At 40.6% G+C, this 12,490-nt stretch overlaps 1 protein-coding gene across 1 annotated transcript; it reads right to left on the bottom strand.

The window, feature by feature from the left end:
• Positions 1-288: 288 nt before the first annotated feature.
• SUMO1 (small ubiquitin like modifier 1) lies at positions 289-10,368 on the bottom strand. The gene is made up of 5 exons (XM_064160886.1): positions 10,255-10,368; positions 5,354-5,428; positions 4,113-4,190; positions 2,219-2,290; positions 289-1,155 (listed from the first exon to the last, which is right to left on the bottom strand). Exons 1-5 carry the CDS (start codon positions 10,264-10,266, stop codon positions 1,087-1,089), a joined length of 306 nt encoding a protein of 101 aa, XP_064016956.1. The 5' UTR covers positions 10,267-10,368; the 3' UTR covers positions 289-1,086.
• Positions 10,369-12,490: the final 2,122 nt, after the last annotated feature.

The raw sequence follows: 12,490 nt of genomic DNA on the forward strand, positions 1-12,490 counted from the left end.
AAGAAACAGCTAGCAGTTGCAAAGTGTCACCTGCAAACCAAACAGATGAGGAATTTGACTAGGTCAAATGTAGAAAAGACTTCAGGTTTGGTGGGTATTAGGTTTTCCTGTGGTTTTTAGTGGAAATTTTCTTTTTGGTGTGTTTTTTTAAATATTTATTTAAAATGAGGTATATTTACAGAACAGACTTATTTTCTGACTTCAATGTATATTTACTGGAAAAGCATGGCCTAACTGTAGCTCTTAATGGTTTTGCTCATTTCCAAGTATTTGAAAAGAAAATGCAAGTTGTTTATAAAATCGTTTTTCTTGTTTATTTTAAATGAAGCTGGTACAGACAATGTCCATTCAAAACCCACGTCCCAGGCCAAAAGATACAAACAAGAGTGTCAAAGTAAACCAGTCGTCTGCTGTGCACATTCTCGCACGAATACCTGCGTGTTCTAATTGCTATATGAAGTTAAAATGCTCTTCTGGCAAGATTTAAAATTATTGGGGTTTTCAATTTCATGTCTTCAGCAAAGCCATCTCTGGAGCAAGGTACAAATGACAACAGTTCTAGCTTTTCCATTTCCAACTTGGTAGTCTTCTTTGTAGGGCCATCAGCACAATTTAAGCAAAATAGCTCTGAGTTATGGATACACAATTTCTCCACAGTTTAGTTCTCTGAAACTTCATCTCGCACTGAAAGTTATAGTCCAGGAGTGAAACAGTCACACATCAAAACTTCAGGGCAGATATGGAAGTCATTAAGAACACTTGCCCACCTGGCAGATCTTACAGCCTTCGTGCTTGAAATGCACGAACCTAGTGAACATACAAATGCATGTGTGTACATATATTTCTAAAGGGGAGGGCAGAAGGGAAGAGGGAAGCAAGGCTGCAGCTGGATCACAAAAGTTCAGCACAATTAAAACAGAAACAATAATGTATAATGAGCACAAGAATTCAAAATACCAGACGCTTGAAAATAAAACTCCCAGAGATGGGGTGCCAGTTTCAATTCAGTGTTGAACACCACATTACAAAAGAACTATTATTTAAAAATAAAAAAGGATTAAGGGGGAAGAAAACAAACAGGAGGATCTAAACTGTTGAGTGACCCCCCGTCTGTTCCTGATAAACTTCAATCACATCTTCCTCCTCCATCCCCAGCTGTGAGAACAGAAAAACAGCATATAATTGTTATAAATCTGGTGTACTGAAATCAGAGCAGGTTCTAGACAAGTCATACTTTGGTTTATTCCTCTGTTCCATTCTAACTCATCAGAGGGATGAAAAAAATTAGTCACCATCTCACTAGGCAAGACTCAAGACTTTTAGTCCTCTTTGAGTATTACACATCTAGATAGGCTACCTGATCTAGTTGGAGATGTTCCTTCTTACTGCATGGTGGTTAGACTGCATGACCTCTAGAAGTCACTTCCAACAAAATGCATTCTCTGATACTATAACCTTAGTCAAAGCAGAAGTCTCAATGAAGTCTAAATCCACTTGTGGAGCAGCACACATCAGCCTGGAAGTTGCTAGACATTCCTTTCTCTATATCCCTTCTTCAGCAACAGACACAGGGGAACATAACCAACATACCACTGGAAGCACCAGCAGTACAGCCATTTGACTTATATACAGCACATGCCTGGCTCACAATACAGCTAAGACCTACTGCTTGCAATTCAAAGCCTGTTAACAATGGTTCTCTCAGAGTAAGTTACTCAATTTCACAATACACAAGTTTGTTTGATTTTTCAGAAGGTCATTATTATATAACAGTGTTTCTTCCTGCTTTGCTGTAACAATTGGTGGAAGTCACTGGACAGGAAAAGCAACCTGTTTTCTGTTTATTTACACTCTAGTCTAATAAATGTGAAATAAATATATATTTATTCCAAAGTCACACTGAAGTTCTAACTCAACAAGTGGGAAGTTTCCCTGGTTTCTTTTTCTCTGGCAAACAGTGATTGCACTGTCTCTTCTAAGCCCACATTACACATGGAGGTCAAATAATTTTTTTTCTGAAGTGCATGGCAGCCTTACTAAAGATTCTAGTTAGACAAAGACTGTATTTCACTAAAAAGTCAGGTTTGACCAAAATGTTTGCTGTATTTATGAAGCACCTTCATTCTTATTAACAGTCTAGCAGAACAGAGAAAGTAACCTATTTGGTATTTACTTTCTTCAGTGAACTATGTACCACTCTATCTAGAAAGAAACTCACCTCCTTGGGGGTATGATTATCAGTAATTCTCTGACCCTCGAAGAGGAACCTGAGTGAATTCATTGGAACACCCTAAAAACAAAATGAAAGCAAACAAAAAAAAACCACATGTTCAAGAAGAAAAACAACTTACTGAAGACTGTATGGATTTACAAGAAAAAAAATTGATTTGTAATAACAACAACACTTGAAAGTCAAAAAAGAAAGTGTTAGCTCCTGTTCCACAGCTATTCTGTTGCAATCATGTAGACTACAAAGTAACTCAAGGAGCACCATAGTGCAAATAACTATTCACAGAAATTCACAGAGAAGAACAAACAGCTCTTCACACTGTTCCAACAATCCCTCTAGCCAATATGGAAAAAAACGTTCATAGTCCATTTTTGGAGAAAAGACTACTTGACACCAAAAACACTACTGGCTGCTGATGGAGGGAATTGCAAACTGTCCTGAATTCAGCCCAGGAGATAAAGCTGTGTTCATTCAAACAATTATTTATTTCTTAAAAAAAAAAATCAAACACATGCATTTGAGTCAGTCAGTCAGACTGTTGCATGAATTATTTCCAAGATCTTATTATTTCAAGTTTTTGAAATCAATAATAATTTAAATCACTTGGATTTGGCTACAAACATATCTGGTGTTTGATCTTTTCTTTCCTTCTGCTCCAGAAGGGAAACAAACAAAAAATCCCAAACATTGTACAAAAGAATACTCAAATGACAAGTTCAACTCATCTCAAAGTATTAAGAAAAAGCATTATTTCTTAGTATCTCCTGAAGTGAACTGCAATACAGTTACTCAAGAACAGGCCACACAAGGCATCTATCCCCAAAGCTGGGGGTAAACTAGGCCAGGGCTTCTGGAAATAGCAGCACTGAATCCACAATATCTGCCACAGAATATGGAAGTGAAGATACATTTGTGCTCTGTAGCAGCAGTTAATGTTTACCTACATCCACAACTAATGTTGCAGATTTAACAATAGAGCATAACAGGCAATGTAAATTGATTACCACATTAATGACTATAACACTGCCCAAGGCTGCTCTCATTCGCCACAGCTTCAGCAGAACTGCACTTGGAGACAGGACAGAGATTTTACAATAACCATGTATCCCTTAGCATTAAAAATGTGAACTTCTCTGACTTCTGAGCAGCCACTAGATATTTTCAAACAATAATTTTAACTTATTACAAAATTCACAACTATCTTAACTAGAAATACCTTTACTTCTCAAAAGGAATGAAAGGATTAAATTTTTTTGCACTGTCAGATACCTCCTGTCCCACTGGTAACTAGAACCATAAAACCATTTTGGTTGGAAAAGACCCTTAAGATCATCAAGTCCAACCATCAACCCACAAGCATGATGACCACTAGACCATGTCCCTGAGTGCCATTTCTACACGTTTTGAACACTTCCAGAGATGGTGACTCCACCACATCCCTATACAGCCTCTTCCAATACTTGACCACTCTTACAGTAAATATTTTTTTCCTAATATCCAATCTAAAGCTTCCCTGGTGCAACTTGAGACCATTTCCTCTCCTCCTATGGCTAGTCACTTGGGAGAACAGCACCCACCCCATTACAATCTTCTTTCAGGTAGTTGCAGATACCAATAAGGTCTCCCCTCAGGCTCCTATTCTCCAGACTAAACAATCCTACTTCCCTCAGCCACCCCTCATAAGACTTTTTCTCCAGATCCATCAGTAGTTTCATTGACCTTCTTTGGACATGCTCCAGCAACTCAATGTCCTTTATGCACTGAGAGGTCCAAGCGAGACAGTCAAGTTTCTGCCTAAACAAAAACCTTGATTGGAAAGGTGAGAAAAGTAAAGACAAAGTGCTTGGCTTTTACATTTTCAGAGTGCCATTGTTTCACAAACCTGTCTTTGACAGTATGATTCTTTGAGTTTCTTGAGGTGTGTTGTCATTTTCACCTTGAAGTGAATTTCACTGCTGTCCTACGAAAGGAAAAGAAAAAAGTTACTTTCTCTGTAGTAACTGCTTACTTCATGCTAACTCTAAGACTTCAATTAAGAAAAATGTATTTAAAACACGGAAAATAGTTGAACTGTCACCATGCATACCTTGTGGCATGATTACTTGAACTTCCAGAATGATTTATCAGTCATTAAATTCATCATGCACTTCCACAGGAAGCTCTATTTTAAAACAGATGGCATGGTATAGCCTCAGGCTCAGGATGGCTTGGATTTAGAAGTACTAAAAACACATATGATTCAGTCTGTGCTTCCATCTTTACCCAGCTGATGTACTTATGAAATACAAACATACATACACAGGGGACTTCTGCTCTAAGATTCCAAAAGGGACAAGTTAAAGCTTGCACTTCAAAATACGTATGAAACCTCATTCAGTTAATTATCCAGAAGTTAGGATACAGACAGATGTGGCAACATAACACTAATTTTAGAAGAAATTTTAGGTCTCATTATTCTAGTTCTTCCTACCAGACATAAGATGTAACTAACTACAAATGTCAAAATGGTCAGCTAGTTTGTGTTAGTACTACTTTAAGTCTTCCATCTCCAGTCAATAGCATATCAATCACACCATCTATACTTCAACAAACAATAGTGAGTTAAATCATACGAGCAAGAGATTCTTCACACAAAAGGACTTCTGTTCAAGAAGGATTTTGACATTCACATTCCAATAAAAACTTGATTTTAAATTTATAATCCAACACTCACATCTAACAACATGCCAGGCAACAGGATCTCCTTCCTATTTCTGTCCATGAAAGTTATCTGATGCTTCGTGTACTGCATGAACTCTGAAGACCTGGATTTATGAATTTTGTCATAACTTCATCCATATCCTTGGATAAATTAATCTCTCAACGCATCTAGTCCCCTGTTTGCAAGATGGGGATCACACTGACCCAGTCTTGAGTTACAAGGATAAAACACTCAAGCTTTTAAGAAGAACCACACCAGAGAATATACTAATATGCACTACCAGCAACTAGCAAGTAGTTTACAGAAGGGAAGGATTGACATTAAGAAAAAATAAAGTATCAGCTTTCATTTGCTCAGTTCTACAATTAAAAAAAACAAATTGCACCTCTACTATATATCACAATAATTGTTTAAAAACTCACCTGCCCAATGACTTTGAGTTTGATGTATTCTCCTTCTTTCTTGTCTCCTAAGTCCTCAGCTGAAGGTTTTGCTTCCTGCAAGACAAAAAAAAAAAAATTAGATCAACATTTCACTGTTTTCATTGGGCAGTATGACAGCTGCTATCCCCCTATTACATTAAAGCAGACTATTCAAGGCATCTTATTTCTTCCTCTGTGTGAAAACAAGAGCAACAGAGCATTATGAAAGGTTGTAAGAAGTTTAATAACGGAAAAGAAACACTGAAGAACAGATGAGAGAAGGATCATTTGGATGTAGACACTTGATGCAGAGAAGTATCATTTTTATACCACTAATTCCTATCCAACAGACTGCAAATAAGAAATGAAGGAACTGCACTAAGAAGATCTGGTATTTGACAGAAGAAAGAACAAGGAGAGTAAGCAGAAAGGACTTGCCATGTAAACGTTTTTTCAGTTCACTGAATCACCAGTAGTCACTACTTTCAAAAAAAAGAGTCAACTTCTTCTCTCCAAGAAAACATCAAGCAACTGCTTCCTCCTAGCATGCTTATTTTGACAGCTCTTAAAAGTTCTTACAAGTTGCAGTTCTAAGAACTACAGCATTGTGTATCTTTCCAGAATAAGAATTAATTGCAAAAACAAGTTTGATTCAACAACTTCAGCAAGAGAACTTATCAAAATTATTTAAGGGTTATGCTCTGTAAGGCACAAATTAAGGGCATCTAAGTTTTTGTGTTAGCTGCCAATAGATTGGACAAGTGAGAGATCAGGTATTAATAACCCCCCATCCCTTGCCTGTCACTACTTAAGCCTTTAGTTATACTCCACTGCAGCACAAACAGATTTTAGATAGGGAACTGCCTCATCCAGATAGTGATTAATGAAGAAATTTTCTCAAGTAGTAAGAAACAAAGCTGATAACACTTAAGTCTTCCTTTCATACTTTATTGCGTTACACAGTAGGCAAAATAAACAATGTACAAGTACCTGCTATGAACATTTCCCCAGCCCTAAAGGGATTATTGACTAAGTGTGCAGAAATATCTCTTGTATGGTTGGACTTGAACTTTAGGTTCAAGCATCAAAAACATACTAAACTTTTGTATTAAGTCCATCCAGAGAGGTAGGTTTCTAGCTCCAGATTAAAATGGCAGACAAGCCTTTTCAAGCATTACTTTTTGGTCGTCGTCCCCCCCTTAAAGCGGCTAAAAATGCACAATTTGCTGGAATGTTACAGGTTTGGAGAAAGACAAGGGAAAAGTCTGCAAACACCTACCCTATCTGTACCCTATCAGTTTGGATGAAAGAAAGAGAGAATCACAGAATGGTCTGGATTGGAAGTGACCTCCAAAGGTCAGCTAGTCCAACCCTCTCTGCAGCAAGCAGGGGCATCCTCAACTAGATCAGGTTGCCCAGAGGCCTATTGAGCACCTTGACTATCTCCTCAACTACGTCCCTGGACGACCTGTTCCAATGTCTTTGTATCAGTTTGACTCATTACCTCAAGCCATACTCATTCAGTTTCTCTGTTGACAGAAAAACCCTCTATGAACCAGACTCCACCTGGTTTGAATACTTTCATAATCTTTCAAGCTCGAACCTAAAAACTGACCCCAAGCTTTCAAAATACTAGAAATTTACCCTTAGGTCTCCAAGCAAGTCACTTTTTAAGTGTGAAAGAAGTCTTAGCTGGTAATACAGCCATAGCAATTGTGCTGCCCACCACATTCTTCCCTTTCCACATATCTGAACTCTAGCCTCACATGACTATTTTCAATAATAAAAATATGCTAGTTTCCACTCCTGACTAAAAAGAAAAACAAGAATCTGCAACTTGTTCTAATAACTTGCAGAAACAGCATTTTTATTGTTCATGCTAACCTCTAGGAATCAGAAAGAGATTCAGATCTCTACAGACCTGAAGTCTGTACCTTCAAAACTCTCTCCTGTTTTGCTTTCACTGGAAGAACTTACAAGAACATTCTGTCGCTCTACATGATGTTTCAGGTCAGTCACTGTCTCGGTCTTTGCATAAGAACCAAACTGCACAGCAGTATATTAGGCACATGCAGAGCCATTTGTAGTAGCTTACACAGCCCTGTGCGTTGTAACAGATCTACCTACTTAGCTTTGCAAAACAAATCATCCTGTACAAGGTGGCCAATATGAGTGGAAAGTAATGATTCATAAGATGCTTGATTCCTACCCTTACAGAAACAAGGCTCTAGCACTAAAAATGAATAGAGGGAGCAACAAACAGTAGAAAAAGTAGATGGAATTAGCAGTCCTGAAACTTAAATACGCTTGTTTAAAGCCCAAAAAAAGAGAGATGCCATTTCAGTAAAAGAGAAATAATATAAAAATCAATGCTGACAGTGCAAATAACTGAAGCTTTAAAGAGAGAAAATTGTTTTAAATCAGAACATAAGATCCAACCAGTCTGAAACATCTCCCTGCATTTCGTCAGTGAACTATACTGCTATTCAATGACAAACGGTAAAGCCAACACAAAAACAGTTGGGAACAAAGAAGGCAAAGAGGTTGTGAAGTTACTAAACTACACGCATTCATTAGCAAAATCCTGGATCGGCAATCTGCAAGCAAGCCTGCAGACTTACTTGTAATGTGAAAAGCACTGGTGTTTAGGGTGTTCCATGAAGTAGTATAAAGAAACCCAAAAGACCATCATGCAAACAGATCAGGAATACCACAACACTCCAAGTTCTAACTCTTTGTTAGATGCTTACAGTGTTATAGCCTTCTTTCCATAGTTTCTCCATAGTTTTCCTAAGCACAAATTAAGGCTCCTAGTACTGTTTCACTTTTATACATCAACACTAAATTTGTGATACTATAATGCACCTGAAGTTGCTTGGATGAAATGCACTGGTATTGCCATTGCAACTAATGAAATAAGAAGACAAACACTGTAAAGCAGTGCACTGCACAATTCCTTCTCCAGTTTTCTCAAGAGCTCAAACTTCAGTATCCTACACTAAAAAACAAAGCCAAGACCAGCCAAACAAAAAAACTCCAAATCCACAACACAACCAAAAAAAACAAATGCACCCTTACACTCGACATATTTTACATAATCTTAAATAAAACAACCTGCCCTCACCAAATTACTAGAGGAATAGGACTACAACACATCTCAACACAGCAAATAAATTCTCACATTTGTTATGCAAGAGGAAAAACACATAGAAACTACAGCATTCTTCATTAGCAATACATGAATGGACAAAAATGCCAGCATGCAGTCTCAACTACAGCAAAAACAGCCTCAGACTGTTGAAGGGAAGGAAAAAACAATTCATTTTTTGTTTCTGATTAGATGCCTCCAAGCAGCCACATTGTTTGAAGGCTGCCCTTTTTGGAAGTATTTTTATTTATCATAAAAGTTAACTTGCTATTGGAAATTAAGCAACTAAATCAAGTATGGTTCTTTATTTATACTAAAAAGACATCCATGCACATTTTTATGGAAGGAAAGCCGCTATGTATTAAAATATACCTCAGTTCCCAATTATAGCAAGCTACAGCGCACGCCACACAAACATCAGTCTACAAAATCTAATTTAGAATTCACCTGGGTTTTTTTGTTTGTTTGTTTTAATGCAGCTACTTTCACGTATTATACCACACGGGAAACATGTCCTCATGAGTGTCAGCAATAGCTGTGCTCCTAGCTGCACTCTTATAGGCAGAGATAAGCAGCAACACCATCCTCACCCATAATAAAGTTGCATTGTGCTTGAAAGTCGGAGGCGGAGATCACCAATGCATGCACGAACGGTTTCTATTTAGGAGTTAGGATGTATCAAGGCTATTCCTCAAAGCAGACACAGAACGTACTAAGCTTAGTCTTGTATTTTAATTTCCTGACTGGCACTACTACTTGACAGCACCGCAAGAAACATTTGTAGATACTTGACATTGATATTTCTGAAGTGAAATCGTCCTGACAAAGTTAGAATACACTGCCATATAAAGGCAATATGAAAAAATAAAGCAAAACACTAAATCGGAATGCTGTTTTAACTTTCCACCGGCAGATCACACAGCATAAAGCAAGAGCTGTAAGCAAATGACTGTACACATGCCACGGCAAGCAAGTCAGGAACTTGCGGTATAAGTAACTTAAGTCCCTATCTGAGAAGTCAGAATTGACAAGAACATAACGATGCACAAATACTGAAGGCAGGAAAGAGTCTTAGTGAAGGACAGGCGTTTAATACAGGCAAGCAACGCTCGGATAAGAATCTGCAGGCTTTTCCTCTCCTTTCGCATTCCTAGGACAAACATAGGACCTGGCAGGACTAGTGTAACTCGCACAAAGCCTGCTCCAGGGCAAGAGCATCCAACCACACATCTGGGACATGGAAAATTAAAGAAGTCAAAAGCGGTACAACACGGCTCACCCCTCACTTTACTTCCAGGTTTACAGGGCCGGGGCTGCCCGGGCCACCTATCCTGGCCCGGAGTCGATCGAAGCTGACCCTGCTTTGGCCAGGGAGGAGCGCTGACCTCCGAATATCCCCTGCCAGAGGCACTCCCGAGTGCTCCGCAGGAAATCTCTTTAGCGAAGGGAAAAGGGGATTAGAGTACGAAGGGGGAGGGGGGATTGTTTGCCGAGGTCAGAGATTGGCGCACATACACACGCACGCCCTGAGGACAAGATCTCTACAGTGCCTCACGGGCGGTGTTGGCTCCGCGCACAGAGCGCGGAATCGGACCGGGGCTGCCCCGCGGCAGCAGGTCGGGGCCCGCAGACAGCTCCTCCCGCGCCCCCGCGGCTGTGGGGCCTGCCGACGCCGCCCGCCGTACAGTCTCCCCACGCCCGGCAGCAGATGGCCCCGAAACGGGCGGCCAGTCAGGGCCGGCGGCGCTTGTACCTGGTCAGACATGGCTCGGCCCCGTTGCGTGCGGCAGGCTCGGCTGGGCCGCTGCAGGCGCTCCGCTCCTTTCTCTGCCCGCAGCGCAAACACAGGCCGCGGCGCGGGCGTGATTTCCTGTGCGCCTGAGCTCACTTCCTGCCCGCCGACTCCTCCCCGCCCGCGGTGGGGTCCCGCGGCGGGCAGCGCTCCCGCAGCCTGCGGGCCCCGGCATGGCGAGCTCCGTGGGGCCGCTTCCCCGGCCTCGCCCGCAGCGTCCCGGCCACGGCCAGGCGCGGGGAAAGCCAGTGCCACGGCAGCAGAGATCGCAGGTCTCCTCAGGTCCACGGCCAGACCCTGCGTCTGTAAACGCAGGCAGCCTGCAAAGGCCCTGGTGCAGGAAGACGCCCAATGGCCTTCCCCGAAGAGAAGGGGGTTTTATAAACTCTGCTAGTTGTAGGTTGCCTAACGACTGAAAGTATGAGCCTGGACCGACACTCTATCCCACCCTGGAGAAGCTAGGCAAAGTCATGTAACCCTTCCAACAAAAACAGATTTTGCAACAAACATCACTTTACACCTACCTGTCAGGACTAAAAGACTTACAAAAGACTCCAGCATGGCATCACTGCTGGAACAAGTGCACACTGAGCTCTAAGTGGCCAGTAAGGAGAAACAACCACATGTGAGAACTGTAACATTACTGTAAAGTATATGCATCAAGAGAAGTCTGCAGTTTGAAACAGGAGATTATTATCTGGATTCTACTAGACAGATACTTAGCTCTTCTCATCACCTTTGAAGAAGGGTAGGAAATCTCTCCTAACAGTGCACATTCATATACAGTATCCAATGCTCTGCATACCTTGTTACTTTTTCCTTTGCACATTTTTCTACCACTGATCATCAGAAAACATTGATATTTGGAAACTTTCTAGTAACTCTTCCGTCTGCATAATGCCACCATGCACAAGCTTCTGAGAAAGAGCAAGTCTGCCAGTGCAGCTAGAGCTGTGAAATAATCCATAGTGCTCAGGATGCCCTTATCCTGGGCATTACAAACATACCTATACCAAGGAATGCACTTTCACTAAGCAGTATCTAGAAATGATGCAGTATCTAGACTCATGTGTATTAGCTTTAATCACAAATCTTAACTGTTAAAGCAATTCAGAATTATCAAGTGAGGGAAATGTACAGAAAACTGAAACAGATGCTATAGAGACCTGCAGATCTTCCTTAGGCAAGGCCTAGTAAGCAGGAAAGCCAAATATGTCCATACTATGTCAGGGTCATAGTAAGAGCTCGCTATAAGCTTAATAACACTACACATCACCAAAATAAGCTGTTTAAGGGCTTCACAGCAGCATAATACTAATAGAACAGAAAATGACAAATACTTTGTCCTAAGCATCACTGCTAGTCACAAATGAAAAGAGCTTTAAGAGACAAAGCAGGTTTAAGAGCAGGTAGAGTAAGCTTATAGTAAGACAACTGGCATGAAACCTGAGTGCGGTGTTCCATTTTACCAATTTTTCTATGCAGTGTTGTAATAAAAGCTATCGCTCATGTGAGTCAGATATGTATAGCAGTAAAAGTAGTGCTAAAATATTTGCATACACACAAGTAACAGTAGCAGCAGGTGGGCACTTTTTACTACCTTGTAACTCAGTTGGTTATGGACATTGTTACATCTTCAAGATACATGCTGCAATCACATAGCATCTGCAAAGCTAGTCTCTGTTAAGCCCATGAGAACTACAAAACACATCAGCAAAACTTTGATTTCACAGTCTAAACTCAACACACAGCATACTTAAAATATAGCAACAGAAAGCTAATTTTAAAAGACTAAATACACCTACACAAGCCTTTTCTCCGTGCTTTGCCCTGGTGAGGCCACACCTGTATTATTGTATCCAGTTCTGTGCTCCCCCGCTCAAGAGAAACAGGGAACTACTGGAGAGAATCCAGCAGAGGGCAGCCAAGATGGAGACTAAACCATCTCTCTTAAAAGAGACTCGGAGCTCTCGAGCTCTTTAGTTTTGAAAAGAGAGGACTGAAAGGGGAACGCTTAAAAATATCCAACGGGTGGAGGTTGCGAAGATGGGGCTGGGCTCTTTTCAGTGGTGCCCAGTGATAGGACATGAGACAACAGGTACAAGTGAAGCAGGAAGTTTCACTTGAACTTAAGAAAAACTTCTTTGAGGGTGGCAGAGCACAGGATCTAACTGCCCAGAGAGGTTGTGGAATCTTC

Source organism: Pogoniulus pusillus, chromosome 2 (genome assembly GCF_015220805.1).
Source record: "Pogoniulus pusillus isolate bPogPus1 chromosome 2, bPogPus1.pri, whole genome shotgun sequence".
Classification (NCBI taxonomy): Eukaryota; Metazoa; Chordata; class Aves; order Piciformes; family Lybiidae; genus Pogoniulus; species Pogoniulus pusillus.